Here is an 18,324-nt window from a genome sequence, read left to right as displayed (position 1 = left end):
ACATTCCCAATTAGTCCTCTTTAAATGGCAACCACCTACTGCATGGTTTGAATCAGAGACAGAGAATCACAGAATGGTTTGTGTTGAAAGGGGCTTTATTGATCATCCAGTTCCACCCCCCTGCCACAGGCAGGGACACCTTCCACTATCCCAGCTCTTCCACTATCAGCTCCAAGCTCTGTCCAGCCTGGCCTTGGACACTTCCAGGAATGGGGAAGCCACAGCTTCTCTGGGCAACCTGTGCCAGGGCCTCCTGACCTTCACGGTAAAGAATTTCTTCCTAACATCTAATATAAATATCTCTTTTTTCAGTTAAAAACATTCCCCCTTGTCTTATCTATCTGTCCATTTCAAAAGTCCCTCTCCCTCCTTTTTAAAAGCCCTCTTAGTTACTGGAATGAGGTTTCACTGAAGCCTTCTCTTCTTCCGGCTGAATAACCCAAATTTTCTAAACCTGTCTTCACAGCAGAGGTTCTCCAGTCTCCAGAGAATCTTCATGGCCTCCTCTGGACTCGCTCCAAGAGGTCCAAACCTTTCTTGTGTTGAGGAGCCCAGAACTGGACACAGTGTTCCAGGTGGGATCTCATAGGGGCAGAGCAGTAGGGCACAATCACCTCCCTCGACCTGTTGGTCATACAAAACACAAAAAAAAGCCAAAAAATGTAGATGCTTTTTCCTATTGTTCAGGCTAGGCTGGATTTCAGCAAGGATTTTTCCTAGCTTCTTATAGACTGCTTATTTGCATCCTAACAGAGAAGCATGCCCTAAACCCAGGAATTTCCCAAGGAAATAAGGTAAAGGAAGCAACCAGGTCTTGGCTATTATAGAAGGTAAAATGCTGGAGAAGTTCACTGAACTGAAAGCCCCAGAAGGGAAAAACCTCCTGTGTGCTGGTCTCTTGTACCTCCAGCACTGCCAGACCCATTTTGAAGAGAAGTCACAATAAATGGCTTCTTCTGCCCAGCTTTGGTTAATGGTGGCTCTGCATCATCAGACTTCTCTGACTGACAGCAAGAAAATATATCCAAAGTGGAGATTGGTACTCTGCTGAGCAGTGAACATGATCATTTTTTGTCCAATATTTTGCTAAAAAAGAGGGAGCCGAATTCATCAGCCATGGTGTCGAATTTTCCTTTAGAAATTTGATTCTGTGTACTCCATCCATCTTGAACTGGTTTCTGGCAGTTACACAATAAATTCATCATATTTCTGATGGAAAATTTTCTCTGTCCAGCTGTCAAAGTAGTGTTGCCACTTCTGGTATGATTTTTTAGCACTCTGTCATGAATAACCTAAAATCGTACTTTAATTTTATATATATATGTATATTTTCCCCTTTGGGGAATAATTATGTAGTCTAATAGAACTTGGTGCTAAAGCTTTTTCTCTCCTGAAGTTTAAATTGCTTTTTTATTTTTTTTTTTCTTCAGAGGCATAATGTATTCCTATTACTCCTTATGGAACACTCTAAACTATTTTCGGCTTACATTTTAATTTCTAGCTTTTCCTCCCCCACTTCCCCACAACAATTGCATCACTTTTTTTTTTTGTTGTTGTTTCTTCTTCTAGTTATTAAGAAATAAAGACTTGGCTTCATCAGTTCCTTGACATTTTTGCAGACATTCTGACAACAGATTTGAATAAATTATATTATCCAGTGTTAGACAGAGTAATGGCCTATTATGAATGGAGAAAAGCAACACCAGGTGAAGGTTGACATTTCTGCTCCTGCAGCACGTCAGTGGGTGTTTTATTGAATCCTGTGCTGCTGTAGCAAGAGCCAAACAATAACTGAAGGTGGTGGAACATGCACATCCCTCTGACCTTTTGCTGCACTGTTTCCATGGGAAGAGCTCCTTCTTTCTCCAGCCCACTCTTTTTATCACTGGCTCAACACTTCCCGCAGCTCATTTTGGGTCTCGACATCCAATGGTAGTACAGTAATCTCTCCAAAGGAATCCAGATTTCCCCCTCCCCGGGCCTAAAGCAGTCACCAACTTTTTCAAGCGTCACCAGACAATCAGCTGTCAACCAGTGTCATCCAATAAAGTCATCCATGATTAATTATTCTTAAATGATAGCAGCATATTGAAACAAGCTGATAGCTGCTGACAGTGGAAATCCAATTAACCTGAATTACTATCTTGATTGTGGCCCAATTAATGTCAGCTGTGCCATGTCAGAAGCGAAGGCTTGGCTAATATAATTGTTTCACTAATTGGTTGCAGAGATTAGTTGATGTGGGCCTGCCCTTACACTGCCTGCTTTTCTTATTTTTCCTCCTACCCCAGTGAATATTAGATCTGAGGGAGAAGCATAAGCAGCTTGTTGTCTACAGCTTTTTGCTTGAAGTGGATAAATGAAGTTCTATCTTTGTATACAGTTTGAAAGCTCACAGAGGGTGTAGGGGAGCTGTTAAACTTCTGCAGAGTCTGTTGTGGCCCTTTGCTTCAGTGAGCTTCACTGCGCCCCATCGCTGAGATCCAAAGGGATTATGAGGAATTTCCTTGATACATTCAAGCTGGGATGTGATGTAGTTATGAATTCATGATTTCTCTGGCTGTTAAAGCACATCTAGTGAGCAGCAGGAAGGGTGATAATGGTGAGGGGTGGATTTATTTGTCTTTAAAAATAGAAACTTGAGTCAGAGGTAGCTGGAGGTTTGTTGCTCATGGTGTAATATCTGCCTGGTGCCTTGAGATCAGTTCATCTTCTCAGACCTCTTGTGTAAAGACTGTCCCATATGGCGAATAATTAGGAGCATTAAGAAATGCGTTATGACCAATTTTAGGAATGACTCAAGGAGGAAAAGGGTCTGTTGGTGGCTCTTCCAGTTGAAGCACATTACAGTAGCTATTACCACCATCTTTGCCATATCCATTTCCATTCTCCCAGCTCTCCTCTGGTCAGCTTTCAACAGCCATTATGCATTTAAAAGTCACACTTCCATTCATAATGGTTGTACTCGATGATCTTTGAGGTTTTTCTTCAGTCTAAATAGTTATATGATAATATGACTCTGTAAAGGATGAGATAGAAGTGCAAAAAACCAACTGTAGTCTAAGTGTTGCACTGAACCACTTATAATAAGTTGGAGTTTGTGAAGTAGAGCAAGAGAAAACTTTCCTTGATCTCCACCAGAAACGTTAAAATATTCTTTAAAATTACAGACAGGCTTAGACTGATTACCAAATAAGAGGATTATAGTGAAAAAAGGATCTCTAATGACTTAAAGGAGCTAGCATTAAAAAGTTAAACTTGGTAAATTAATATGTACAGAGGCTCTGACAAGCAGTAAGGGGAAAATGTACACGCATCCATACAGATATCTATATGGGTTTTTCCCCATGTGCAGCTCAACTATTTAAGCTCTTGTCATAGATGCTGGAAGAAAAGGAATGGAGAGTTAAAAGCTTTGATCAGCTGCATGTAAAAAAAGCTGGGACACTTCACAAGTCCAGAAGTTCCCTTCACTTCTCCAGACTCTTCAAAAATATCTGGTTTCTTCAATGTCAACCTCAAAAAAAAAATCTGTAAGCGGGACCTCCCTGGAGATATCTGTCTTTGAGCTGTTCTCCAAATAGCACCAGGGCATAATCTCCCATGGAGGTTTCAGTTTAGGTGGAAGTGCTCAGAACTACTTTAGAAACTTTCTCAGAGCTTCAAACCAGTCATTCAGTCCAAGTTTCAGGACTTTGGGAGAATTTGTCGATAAGTTTGGGAGGATTTTCAGATCAGCTTTATCCTAAAGAGTGATTAATGTCCTCATCTTCTCAACAGTGTAGGAGAACCACTCACCACATTTTTAAGAAAACCATGTAACAAACTGAACTACATATACCCCTTTTTAACTTAACTTAGTTGGCAGTTTATTAATTTGTTGTCTGTGCATCTCTAAGAATATTTCTGTAGGTGGTGTGTAATTTAAATTTCTTTTCCTTGGCTAAAAGTTAGTTATGGTTGAGTGACATGTTGCCTCTTGGCTGCGTGTCCCGGGTTCTACGATTCTGGAGAATCCCATCTCTCTGCTGTTTTGTTACTTGGAGGAAATGTTTACAAGTTGTTTGTTCCTTACACAGCATAACTGGATGAAGTGGATGAGCTTTCTAATCTGAACCTGGCTCCAAATTGGCACCATGACAGAAATCATAAACACAAAGATATGTTGGATTTAATACATTTCATTGCTTTCTGCCCCTTTCCATGCTTGCAATGAGATAAAACTCAAACATGAAAACTGTTTTCACTTCCATCCTTATAGACCTGTAATTTAAGTTAATTCTTTCTTTTCCAGCCTGTCCTCTCGTTGCTGTGAGGGATTGATATGCTCTGTAGGACAGACTGTTGGCACTGTGCTTTGTGACATTCCCAGAGCTCTATTATGTTGTCTATCACAGTCGAGTTATTCCTACACACTTCACGTAAGAAGCCCTTTGTGCTGGTAGAGCTGACAAGACTCTGCCTAGACACGGGGACAGAGGTTCTGACCAGCAAGGTCAGGCTCCAAGGCTATTTGTGAAGCAATGCTGATATTCCATTATTTGTTACAATCATCTCTTTTATTCAGAATCCATTACAATTTGCAATTACACAATGATTTTGACATAGATGCAGGAAACTCTCAGCTTTGATGGCAGTGAATAATTCAGAATGCTCTGAATGCTGTCTCATTGCCAGGGATTGAGGAACAGTGAAACATTTTGACCTCTGGTCATTCTCAGCTTTCATATTCATTGTCCACCTTAGCTTAGATCAGACAAAACTCCACTTTAGGGTGTATCTAAGGATGATGCCAAGAGCTTAAAATGGTTGTCTGAGAGATGAAGGAAGGGACAAAAACTCATTCCTCTGTAATATGAGCTCCAGTGTCATATCCATAACTCTATTGTGTGACTACATAATGAAGTGCTTTCATCCCAGAAAGTTTTAAAGGTTTTAAGTTAGAAATGGCTGAAACAGTTGACCTAAACCGAAACCAAAGAAAAACGCAACCCTGTAAAACCTGGCTATTTAAAAAAAACAGTGTTTGTGTGTTGATCTTGGCAAATAATGGCTCCATCATCACAGGTGTCACTATATTTGCTCTATTCATTTAATGAAGTCACATCCCTGATGTTAGATGGAAAATGAGGAAGGAAGAAGTTAAATTACTTATAAATGGTCACATAACAATTTAATGAGAAAATGTACTCTGCCTGTAGAGTTGCCCTCATTGCCTGCTATTTTGAGATTTATTTATTTTGTATTTATGTTTGTCATGGTTTGAAGGTTCAACCCACTACAATATTTGAATGCTGTTCTTACAAGTCCTGAACTCTGCTCTTTGACATTCCCTGGATCTCCATCTGTTAAACTGAGCAGCAAACCTCAGGAGAATACTGTCTCACACAAGATTTTCCAATACTTTGTGCTTTCTCCTGGAGTCAGGAGTTCAATATCAACTCAGGCTACCTCCTGCCATTTGTGCATTTAATCCACCAGAAAAATGAAAATGAAAAAACAATAGAGAGTCAAAATACTCTTCAAACCTTGAAGAACTTGTTTGATTTTAAACAAAGGCTTAGATCAGATATTTTGACAACCTAACTAGTTCTCTGTGGCTTCTACAGAAAATCAAGCTGCCTCAAATTTAATTCTGTGCCACCCAGTAAAATGATATGGAAGATCTATTTCTTACTGGTGTTACATGAGGTGTGACTTTATCCACTTCTTTTTTGTGACAGACATAAGTACGTAGTAAAATGGAAATATCCTTTTGTCATTTAGCAATTATTAAGGATTCTCAGCTTTTATGTCTCAGCTCTACTTTGAACAGGTGAAGACTCACATTTATAAAAGTATTAATGTGTTTAAGAAGCTGTAAACTAGCTTTTATTAGTCTGCATTAGGCAAACTGTGGGGTGTGCCTTCCTTGTGTTCCTAGGACGCAACTTACTGCTTTTCACAAGGAAGATTTTCATGCCTGGACTCCAGGTAATTTCCTCACTTTTCCTTAGTCCTTTGCTCCCAAGTATCCTGCACAGTGCAAAGGAGCAGCAGGGACATGGTGGGTACTTGTGAATATTTTCTACACTCTTTGGATTTCAGTACCAGGAAAAAAAACCAAAACAATTTACTGTATTTAGAGGTCTGTTTAAAATTCAGTGGAACAGAAGTTCAGCTCTGTTTTATGACATTATGAAATAATGCAGGGTAGTTTGTGCCTGTCAACCACTGCTTGACACACTGATGATGGGAATATTTTAGTAGTGGTAAAGATAGGAGTGATGTTGATAGTGGTGAGCAAAGCTTGTAGGAAGTAATGTTCTATATTAAATCAATGGACATAGTAAAGAAAATAACAAAAAGATTTTTCCCAGCCACATCAATAAATCTAACAGCAACACAGACGCTAAACACTGCCTGTTATGGTTCGGTGACATTTTTTCTCTGGAGAGTCATCTTCTCCTAACTCTGAGGCATTAATGGCACAGTACTTCATGAAACTCTTTCCAAAATTTAGTTTTACTTGTGATTCCTAGGGCTGGGAGGAGCTTTTTGTGGATCAGTTACTGTAATGTACTGACTTCTATTGATGTACACAGATACCTTCTGGTGGTAGGGTCAGGCCAGCTTAGACCTTCAGTTGTTTGGTGCCTGAAGACTTTCACTGAGGATAATTTATCTTAATTACTGGTGAGATTTGAAGGCAAATTTTAGTTCAAGAACACAGTGTTTTGAAGACAGAGAACTTTTCTTTCCATTCCAGCATGAACAACATTGTTATATGACAAGAGGAAATGGCCTCAAATTGTGCCAGAAGAGGTTTAGGTGGGATATTAGGAAAAGTTCCTGAACTAAAAGGGTTATCAAGCCCTGGAAAAGGCTGCCCAGTGAAGTGTTGGAGGCACCATCCCTGGCAGGATTTAAAACACGTGAAAATGGGACATGGCTTAGTGGTAGCCTTGGCAGTGGTGGGTTAATGGTTGGACTTGATGGTCTTAGAGGTCTTTCCCAACCAAATGATTCTGTGATTCTTTTTCTACTACCCCCTGGAAGTGCCCTTGTTTTCTTTATATGACGTTTGCATTTGTCTGAGGATGTTCAAAAGATCCTTCATGGCTGATGTTCCACCCTTTTAGAAAGTATATTATTTTTATCAGAATTTTCAAATAAAAATGTTGCCTCTAGCTATACACAGCGTAGTGAGGAGAAATTCTTAACTTATTTGGACCAGAGTCTCATCAGAGTACACTGGAGTTAAGCCAGACTAAATACTTTTTTTGGCTCTGGTCCTTATGAGATTCTGCAGAGTTTGACTTGGTTGTTGTTGGCAAAAGGGGCCAGTTTGTGGGGGGGGGCTCAAGTGTTTTTGGGGGCAGAGGTTGAGCTGGTTTGAGAATTAAGACTTTCTGCCCTGAAAGAGAAACTGATAAGTGATGTTGGTCAAAGGCTAGATGAACTGATGGGCTCAAAATGCTGAGATTGGCAGCATAATGAGCCAAAATCTGTCATTTCCACTCCTTCCAAGTAGTCCCATTCATAAAATAATATAATCTTACTAATAAACACAGCTCAGCAGGAAGGTTTTCTTTGAGCACTGCACAGCTTTAATGTGGTCAAATCATTCTCTCTCTGCTCTGCTCCCTTGCCGTGTTTCTCCCTTGCCGGGTTTGAATTGCTGGGGCAGTTCAGTTGTCTCTGAATCTGCTTGTGGGGGCTTTTAAGCATCTCAAGGTGGTTTCTGCAAAAGTATAAGCGCTTGTTTTGCTACACTGGGTGAATTCTGATTTGGGAAATGCGGTCTCTGCTGTTTCAGGTGCACACACCAGTCATTACCTGCTTTAAATTGCTGGCTGGGTTTGCTGTGTAGAACTCAGACAGCTGCCAGAGGTAGGTGGCTTCATTCCAGAGCTGGTAAAAAGATAATCCTCTTTATAGTGAATTTGTAAATCACGTTGGAGGTTTGCTGCCTTGAAAGGCGTGCTGGAAATGTAAGCCATTATCATGTGTTATTACAAATGATGTCTCAGCCATTAGAAAAACAAGTGTATTAGGGGAATATTAAGATTGCTAATTCAAGCATTCAGAAGGTAGAAAATGCAGCAATTAAATCTGTGTGTACAGGCTCAACATCAGCCCCTGTCAGCTTTTAGGCAAGTCAACACAGAAAGCATTGTGCTGCCATCCTCATCCTGATCGATGTGGCAGATGGTGAAAATTATCTCAGATTTTAAACTAGTGAAGAGTGTACATGAATAAGGGTTTGAGAGAAGTCATATCTTTCCTAAACTGAGCCAAATTTCCCAGAAATACTAAAATGAGCACCCTCATCAAAGGGACAATCCCCTTTCTCCCCATTCCTTATTACAGAGGACAAGGGAAAATGGCTTCAAGTTGCACCAGGGGAGGTTCAGGTTGGACATTAGGGAAAATATATTCACTGAAAGAATGGTCAAGCTCTGGAACAGGCTGCTCAGGGATGGGGTGGAGTCACCATCCCTGTAAGTGTTCAAAAAACAAGTAGATGTGGCACTTCTCGATACGGTTTATTGGGCAAGGTGATGATCGGCCAAAGGTCAGACTTGATGGTCTTGGAGATCTTTTCCAACCTTAATGATTCTGTGATTTTTCCCCAAAGCAGGGAGGCACTAGAGAAAATGTGTCCATTTTCTTTTTCAGGGTGGGACACTTAGACATTTTTCAATAGTTTTCTTCTTTGATTTGGCTGGCATGTTTTAATTTAAAAGGAATAGTTTTTAATAGCTTAAAGGAAAAGCTTTTAATAGCTTTTAATTTTGAGGTAGATTCCAGGTGTGGAAATCCAGTCCTAGATGGTTATCCCTGGCTAAATAAGTGGCAGAAAATACAGTCTTGCTGTAGGATATGCTGAGGAATCAGATCTGTAGATGGCACTTGGCTTCACTTGGGATATCGCATAGAAACATGTGGAATCATGGAATAGTTTGGGTTGGAAAGGACCTTAGAGATCATCCAGTTCCATCCCTGCTGCCATAAGCAGGGACACTTCCCGTAGATCAGGTTACTGAGGGCCCCATCCAACCTGGCCTTGAACACTTCCAGAGAAATACGTGAAGAAATGTAATTAATAAGAAGGGAATAATGAAGAGACTTATGGGGAATGGGAATACTGCACAGAATGAGTGGAAAGCAGCAAATACACAGACACAGCTTCATAAAGGAAAGTGTGGAATCAGTCCAAATGACGTGGAAGTGAAGGCCCAAACACAATATGTCAAAGCCAAGTGATCTATTTCCTTGCTGCTGTGGGCTGGCCTTTCCCTGTTGCTCTCATATCTTCTGGGTTTTATTAATATGTAACTTGTCTACTTTGTTCTCATTTAAAAACACTGTAAGTGCTTAATAATATTCCTGGCCTTTTCTAGCCTGCCTGCAGAAGCAGTGATATTTGATAGCAAATTCATTGTGGCTCTATAAGGAAGCTATACTATAAAGGTCACCAAATTTGGTCAGTGCGTTTTAATTTGTACGCGCGTTAAAGGTCAGGTTCCTCCCTTCCACTGCAATAACACAGAGTGTTTACTCTCTTATCAGAGCTGATTGTGTATGGCTTAGCTAACGGATCTTATCAATGCTAATAATAATAATAACAATAATAAGAGTAATAATAATGAAAGTAATGTTGCAAGTGCAAGGGGACTTTTTCCCCTCTGTATATTTACATAATTCTTGGAGGTACACACATCTACAAAGTCTGATTTTCTGCTGTGTTTCTCCAATTTTTCCTTTTCCTCTCCCATGAGAACTCCCCAGCCTTCAGCAGAGCTTCTGCTATTGTCCATTGGAATGACAGTTTCAGATTCATAATATCATCTCTGTATAAACACGTCCAAATGTAATTAAGAACCTGGGCTCTCAATCCAGCAGACCTGAAATTAGCTTTCAAAATGCATATTAAGGGCATAGACAAATGCTTTCATGAAATTCCAAATGACCTCTGAGGTCAGGGTGAACAAAATTGTGTGAACCTCTTTAATGTCACAAAACTCTCTACAGAGATTTGCATATAAAATGAACCATTTTATGTCAAACAGATTTGTTAATCTTACAATAAAGGAAGCAGCACTTGAAAATTAATCAGGGTGGGTTTTCATTGCCCAACAGAGGCCCTTAAAAGGACCTGACCTGGTAACTGGAGGCTCTTATTGTGTGGTTGCTAAATTTAATAATTTTTGTTGTTATCTGCTGAATGGGTTTGCAGGAAATAAATTTCCAGAGCAGATTAGTCTGCAGTGATTTCTTTGCTCGCGTAGTGGAATTGTACTTTCAGAAGTTCTTGCAGTCCTGGCTCATTTCGAAAATGCATCATGATTTGTTCATTATTTTAAAATTGCATTTAAAATATGGGTAAGCCTCTCTGAAAGTAAAATGGGTTGTCTTATCGGGACTTTTGGCATTGAGTACATGGCTAGATTTTTGCTTGCTCACCATAATAACCTAAGAAGTGATAATGAAGAAGTTGACTTTTTTCCTCTAAGACAGTCTTGCTCATAAAACCAAAGTCTGAAAAGCCCAGGGTATTTCCAGGCCTGTTCCTAGGCCTCTCTCCTAAACTGGACAAAAGGAGTCTGAGGGAAGACCTTATTGCTTTCTAAAACTCCCTGCAATGAGATTGCAATGAGGTAGGGGTCAATCTCTTCTCCCAGGTAACAAGTGATGGGCCAAGAGGAAATAGTCTCAAATTGTAACAGTGGAAGTTTAGATTGGGTATTAGGAAGAAAATTCTTCACAGAAACTGTTGTCAAGCATTGGAAGAAGCTGCCCAGGGAAGTGGTGGAGTCATCTTCCTTGGAGTTGTTAAAAAGCCTGTGGATATTAAACTCGAGGACATGGTTTAATGGTGAACATGGTGGTGCTTGCTGGGTTGATGGTTGGACTTGGGGATTGTAAAGGTCTTTTCCAATCTTAACAATCCTATTTTTCTATGAATGTTTATATTATTTGACACTGCAGGAGGGAGGGACAGAGTCATGTGGTCTTGAGTTAACCCTCTTGGACAAAGCTCTTTGGTTACTGTCATCATCCTTATCCCAGTGCCAGGACTGAGACCTGGGAGAGGTGGAATAAAGGTGGGATACTCGAGAGATTAATTGAGCTAATAAAAGCAACCTGCCCGATTTTTTCCTGCAGAAGACCTAGAAAATGCCCCAGCCACGAAGTTGTAGGGTGTATCTTTGCTCTGAAGTGGTGTCACATGTTCTGATGTTCCCAGAATAGAGCAGTTGTTTTAGTACAAATCCCTGTCTGAACTAAAATTCCTGTTTCTAGGGATTTTCACCTCCTTTGTGGAGGCAGTTGAGAAATCTCAACCTCCCAGCCTTACAGTCCATAATGTAACAAATCCACAGAGGGTAGAGAAGCTCAATGCTGCTTTTTTTGTTTTGTTTTATTTTTTGGGGTTTTTTGGTTTTTTCCTATTCAATATAAATACTGGAAAAAGAGTTTCCTTTAGCCTCTTCTATTATTTATGCTTGCCCTCAGCTAGTTTTTGAATCCTTAGCAAGATAGCATTTTTTTTTCCTCCTTGTAAATGGTTTGCTTAGGAATTTCCAAGATGAAACTTGCTTTTCTGGGCCTGGGGCCGTAATGGGCTTTAATGGGTTTTAATTACTTAACTATCTGTTGTGACATAATTAAAATATCTTTAAACATTTCACCCCCAAGAAATAAATATCTTCTAGGCTATAAAATATGACTTGCAGCTTAATTTTTTGAAACAATGAGGGAAAGGTTTCTTCCAGGCTCAGTCACATCCAGCTTGCCTGTCAATATAAAGTGCTTCTCAGCTGTGTCCCTAAATAGCCTTGCTCGTTTCTTCCCTGCTTTTCACTCCTATTTCACATGTGTGTTTAAAGAGCCTCTGTCAGGATTAAAATATATCTTTACTTATTTTACTAAAAAACCCTGAGAGCCCAGAAAAAAACAGCTGTAAAAAGCCATTACATCTTGCTACAGGATTCAAATTTTTTTTGTCCCATGTTGCATCCTTTTCATCTTGGGAGAATGTGTACAAAGAAAATCGATTAGCTCCAATTTAATCAACAAATTCTAGGTGTTATGGGAAATGGACTTACAACAGGTTGGGACAGAGCTATAAAACCAGAGCAGTGCTGCTGCATAGCACTCAAGGTTTAGAATAAGCTAAGATAATTAAAATGAAATCAGATAGTGGGCTTATAATTATTTCTCATACATTTTCCAGCAGAAGATAATCTTGTAGCTTTGAACTTTTCCCAAACTGAGCCTGAAGTTGTTTGTTGCATTGACTTCTCTATCTCTATTTAAACACTCATTTTAACAGATAGTTAAAGGGAGTTGGTGTTTTCCAAAGTGAGTTCCAAGATGCATGTTTCCCTGGGAGGAACATGTTTTTTGGGAGGTTTTGTTAAATTCCAGAAGCTCCTGTATGTGGACAGAGTTTTGCAATATAACAGGACAAACACTGGAGAAAGCAGCCATAGATTTTTGTGACCTCCAGAAGTGTTTGGCAAAAACTCCAGGTCTCTGGGAAAAACAAACAAACAAACAAACAAACAAACAACAAAACAGTTATTCCCTCAGGTTTTCCGGATACTTTTTGAAGTGAAGAGCCTCCAAATTTTGTTTGTACCAAGAGTTCCCCTCAGCTGTTGATCCATCTGCTGTGCCAGTGGTCCTGGATATATCTTGTCTGGAAACATCTAAGAATGCTCCAAATCCAAGAAGAAGATTCTGGGCAAAATGGTCTTAAAATGCCCCTCTGAGGAACCATGGGTGTGGTTGCAGGAACTGAGAGGAGGTCACATTGCCTCAGAGCTTCCAGGAAAGTCAAGGAAGATAGGGAATAGGAATAATGCACAGTGTGAGAGAAGGATCCTCAGCAGCTGAGGGAAGAAAGAGCTGGGAGAAGATGAGTGGAATCAACTGCGTATTAGTCAGATGTGTGGGAAATGCTGTAAAAATGCAAAGCTCCCTGAAGAATTATGCTGTAATATAAATGATTCATTTTACAGGTGGTTTGGCTTTTTGTGGGTTGTTTTGGTTTTTTTTTTTTTTTTTTAATTTTGCCTCAGCTTTTCTGTGGCTGTGGTTCTGTTATTCTGAGACTACTAAAATTTTGGCAGAAACCTTGTAGTGTCTGTCTCGGGGCAGTGAGGAACTTGTCCTGGTGAGAAATCCTGTTACATGTTTGGAAACAGTTTTCCATTGCCATATAAGTGTAGATTAACTTTGATTCAAGGTGTGGTATCATAAATCACATTTGCTTTTTATTCTTTTATTCCTTTGGAAAACTGGAACTCTCTTGAGATCAGCTGTACTTTCACCCATGGAATGTGTCCCTTCTTCCTCCACTTCAAATAGATATAACCTAATCACTGCATTGATGTTTGGGATAAAAAGTATTAATTATAGGAATCTGCTGTCATGGAAACCCCATTAAAAAATTAGGATCTTTACATTAACTGAAAGCTTTGCATGGTCTCGTGTGAACATGACTTTAGATAGATGTCCTAAAAAAACTTGAGTAGATAAGTAACATTTCTAAACATGTGTGATGCACACAGCATAATAATTATAATAAGGCAGAAATCCTACTTTAGAGGGAGGGGAATAATTGCTCCCATATATGCATACATGGAAAACACAAACTCTGGAATGTCTCAGCTGCTCAGTGCTTACATTTCTGATGTTGCTGTGCTTCCAGTGTGTGATGGTTACTTCAGGGTTATTAAAAAAACTCTTTGAAAAACTCATTAAAAGGGATGTGTTTATTTTGTCTCTCAATTTCCCTCAAGAACGGCAGTGAGGCATTAAGGCATCATTTATAATCTCAGTTTGTCAATCAGATTCTGTTAACCTAAATTAGGGATAATAAGCAGAGTTAGATGTAATGTTATTATTTATGTTGCTTATTGGTGTATATTTATGTAATATTCAGGTGAGGGTGCCCATACCACAGCACTCAGATTCTGTCTGGGGAAGAGGATCTGTTCAACACCCTCTGTGCTTGTGTCTTTCTCCTCTGATAAAGGCAGGGAAAGGGTCCCAGGAGCTCACAGAAATTCAGGCTGGTCCTCTCCACAGGACAGGCTTGGTGAGCTCCACAGGCTATCATAAAATCATAGAGTATTAAGGCTGGAAAAGACCTCCAAGATCATCCAACCTTTGTGCCAAGTCTCATTGAAGGGATTCTTTCAAGGCCCTTCCTGAAGCAGGGTGTGCACTTGTGCAGTGAAGGGAGATGCTGCTTTTGCTCATCTATCAGTATTTTTCTAACCCAGTGACAAAAAGCTGGGGTGATGGTATCCTGCCACGCTTCCTCAGGATCTGTAGGAAAGGTGATGTGTTCAGGCAGGGATCAGAAGCTGCTTCTACTGCTCCACCAGCATGTACAGATTTATGGCTGGAGACTAAAGAAATTCAAAGAATTTAACATTTTCCTTATTGAAATATAAAATAAGGAAAAAAAACCAATGCAACAAAACTAGGAATAAACAGGAGAATCCTGCCACGGGATATACGGCTGTGAAGGACAGTTATACTAAATCTGCTAGGAGATATTTTAAAGAACAGGAATAATTATCCTGACTTTCCAGCCAGGACAAGCTCATAAAATATGAACCAGATCCCAGGATTCAGGCTGGGCTGCATCTCTCCCGCCCTCTGATCAGTCTCAGTCTGTTTATGGTTTAGTTGGTTAAAAGCAAGGAAAAAGGGAATGGAGAAGAGACTATGCAAATGCAAAATAAGAGTGACTAGGACTTTGTAGTGCTAGAAAGAGCAAAAGAAGGGAATCTCTCTGCCAAGGGAGTGATGGAAAAGGCATGTGAAGTGATAACTGTGCAGTCTTTGAAGCGCTTATTGGGACTATCTGAGAATGCTGCTTGAAGCTAAATGACCCATTAGCATCCTCTGCTGACCAAACACAGGCTCTGACATTTTAGAAGTGGGCAAGGACATCCAAGTGCCTTTGAAAGTCTGCAGTTTGAAGCAGAGGTTTCCTGGTTTGACTTGGAATTAATGAAGGTTAAAATTGTAGGGGAGGCAGTAGCAAGTCTGTTGTCTCATGGGCTGAGCTTTCAGGATGCCCTGCAATTACTCCTCAGGAAATTAAAGCGTCAGGTGAGGATCCACTATGAAGAAACATCCATTTGTGTGTGTAAAAAATAAAAAAGAGAATCAGAGAATCAGAGAATGCTTTAGGTTGGAAGGGACCTTAAAGACCATCCAGTTCCAACCCCTGCCATGGGGCAGGGACATCTTCCACTAGACCAGGTTGCTCCATCCAACCTGACCTTGGACACTTCCAGGGATGGGGCAGCTACAGCTTCTCTGGGAAACCTGTGCCAGGCCCTCACCAGCCCCACAGTAATTTCTGTGAGCCTTTGTCCACCCATATTCTCCCCCAAGAATCACAGTAAACTGATGGAAAAGTGTGAATAAATCTGTGCCCCAAAGTAGGGGTTTGGGAAGGGGAATAGTGTCCCTTCACACACTCCCTCTGAGCACACCTGACAAGAAGCTCTTTCTTCACATGTGCACGTGGAATGATATATTTAAAACACCTTTTTTTCTCTTCCAAACCAAAGAAAACGTATCTATTTGAATGATTGAAAAACTGATGGAGAGCCACGATGATTCCCTGATTATCTGCTAGGGAGGCAGGACAGTACAGCATTTTAATGTGAAAAAAAATAATATCTGGAAATCCACAATTTGATGAAAGCACCAGTTTGGTTGGTGGTTGATTCTGGAAGACAGGTCATGAATCACAGTTCCCTGCTGGAAGTGCTTCTCCAGCTTGTTTGGGCACTGAGAGGGAATGGAACACTGGGTTTGGAGCACCAATGGAAGAGATGAATTGCCTGTCTTTTGCAGTGCAAGAGACCAAAACATCCATAGAACAGAAGAGCTGGGAAACAATGGCTCTGTGGGAAATGCAGTGCAGTGCAGAGTGGTGTAACGCAGTTAGAGAAGGATCCAAGGCAGACTGGGAGACCTGATTGCAGCAGTTAGGGGAAGGAAAGGAAGGGAAAGTGGGTAGCAGCAGTAATATTAAGATAATCTGATCCTGAAAAGCCTGAAAATTTAGAGTGACATAGTGATTTAAGCAGCAAGAAAGTAGTGGAGAAAAGTGGATTGTATGGACGAGGAAGAATCTGGATTATCTGGAAGGATAAGTCAGTCCAAAAAAGTAGACAACTTCTCTATGTTGTTTCTTGTTCCAAACCATTCTTCCAATGGAAAAATAACAACATTTCTCTGTGGATTTAATCTCCATGAATTCATTTCTTTGTCTTTCTCCTCTCAGCTACGAGCCAGGAAGATGAAGTGCTGCCTTCTCTCCATCGCTTTGGCCGTTCTGCTGCTCATTGTCATAATCATTGCAGTCTCCGTCAAGCGCTGACCTGGTTGAGGTTTGCACAGGTAAAACCCTTTAACCAAATCTTTTATCAAACTCTAAGGTGGCTGAGAGACAGTTTAAAAAGCTAATCATGGTAAGAAAAAAATATCTTCAACTGCAGAGTCAGGTCTGGCCTTCTAAAATATTTTCTTTTAAAGGGTATTAGAAATATTCTTAATGGATCCTTAAAATTAAGCCAAGGTGATATTCCAACAAAACATCATATGACTCTTTCCTCTACTGTTTGTGTCATGTTTGATTTTACATGAATCTTGTAGCACTGCTAACTAATGGATACTAATTTTTAGGATTAAGAGTTAGAAATGCAGAAGGAGTGTTAAAGACTCCTGGCTGGAGCAGGGTGAGGGGCAATCCAACAGCCCAGAGGTGTTTCCAAGAGCTTTGTCTTCTGAGATGTTCCAGAGACCCTCCTGAGGAGCAGGAGGACAAACAACTGGAGATTTTAGTAGGGATGAAAAATAAAAATGGAATTTTGGTGAACTTTGCTCTGGACCTACCCCTAAAAGGAATATTGGTCTCTAGTAAGAGGATTGGACTGTAATATATGAATACAGGTGAGATATCAAAGCAACTTCATCCTATTAGTGAAGTTTCACCTATAGTATGTTTACTTTGTAAAACAAAATCTGCTTTAAGTGTCAAGTATAAGACCCAAAACCCCTTTAATTTTCCTTTCTTTTCCCTCATTGCCCTGGGAGAATGACTCATCAATTATTTCTGATATTCTCCTTCTGATGCAAAGCATGTCTGGGTCTCTCTTCTTTAGAAAGCTACCAGGCCATTATTCAAGGAGAGCATATCAGATTTACAGATTTTCTATTCCCAAAGGGGAGCTGTGTGCCTGCTGCCAGGGCAGGGGTTCCACCTGGTAAAGCCAGAGCCCAAAAGCACCAATGGGACTTTTCCTGCAGGCAGCAGCTTTCCTGTGAAACTCTCCTAGGGAAAGCGCATGGGATTGAGAGATTTTGTTAATTCTTTTGTTTAACAAGGGTTCAGTGCTACTTGAGAATGCTCTCCTTCCACCTGAGGATAAGGCTTCTAATGTGCCTTCTTTCCCCTGGAAAATAAAAAGGGTTTGTTCAAAACCATCACAGAAAGATGATTCTTCACACTTCTAAAGCTCTGGAACTTCTTCTGCCATGACATTGTGGACGTCAAAATTTGGGTATAAGAAGGAATTGTACAAACCAAAGAAAGAAAAACAAAGTTGTTGAAGGATGTCAAGAACCATCTCCCTGGTTTGGATGAGGATGATCACAAGCCCTACATCATTGCTAGGAGAACCAGACAGAAATATTTTGCTACCCTTGAATGTTCACTTAGTTTGGCCAGCCCTGATATGCTGATATGAGGATGATATCAGTGAAATGGTCCTTTAATTGATTGAATATTGATGCTAAAGCACTTCTTTCTTTCTTTCTTTCTTTCTTTCTTTCTTTCTTTCTTTCTTTCTTTCTTTCTTTCTTTCTTTCTTTCTTTCTTTCTTTCTTTCTTTCTTTCTTTCTTTCTTTCTTTCTTTCTTTCTTTCTTTCTTTCTTTCTTTTATCATTTCTATATATTTTTTTATCCCATTTTTATAGAATAGACACTGTTATGGGTGCAAACAGTGATCTGTCCTGATAATTTAAATCTAGAGCAACTACAATAATTTTAATTGCATAACTCTGGTTTTACTCTGCATTAGTTTGGAAATGTGTTCCATCACAGTAATCTGCAATAGAATACAATTTCTTTTAGTGTAGTTAAATATTCCTATCTACTGGAAATTACAAATCTTATCAACAGTTGACTACATCTAGACATATTTTAATCTAAACCCCTTTAGTGGAGAAAGTCAGAGAACAAAATATTCTTACACTAAAACTCCATTGGAAAAGTAAAATTAATCTCCTGTTAAG

At 39.9% G+C, this 18,324-nt stretch overlaps 1 protein-coding gene across 5 annotated transcripts in view; it reads left to right on the top strand.

The window, feature by feature from the left end:
• The window catches only part of TSNARE1 (t-SNARE domain containing 1), a 461,757-nt gene that overhangs the window by 384,538 nt on the left and 58,895 nt on the right, over nt 1-18,324 (top strand). For all 5 annotated transcript variants that reach the window (XM_039549499.1, XM_039549497.1, XM_039549498.1 and 2 more), the window contains exon 12: nt 16,313-16,428. In XM_039549499.1, coding sequence (XP_039405433.1) covers nt 16,313-16,408 — 96 coding nt within the window. In that variant the 3' untranslated portion in view covers nt 16,409-16,428. The remainder of the gene's footprint in view (nt 1-16,312; nt 16,429-18,324) is intronic.

The sequence above is a fragment of the Corvus cornix genome, chromosome 2, assembly GCF_000738735.6.
Source record: "Corvus cornix cornix isolate S_Up_H32 chromosome 2, ASM73873v5, whole genome shotgun sequence".
NCBI classification, from domain to species: Eukaryota; Metazoa; Chordata; class Aves; order Passeriformes; family Corvidae; genus Corvus; species Corvus cornix.
The sequence above is the reverse complement of the archived record's forward strand: the minus strand, read 5'-3'. Positions and strand labels throughout refer to the sequence as shown.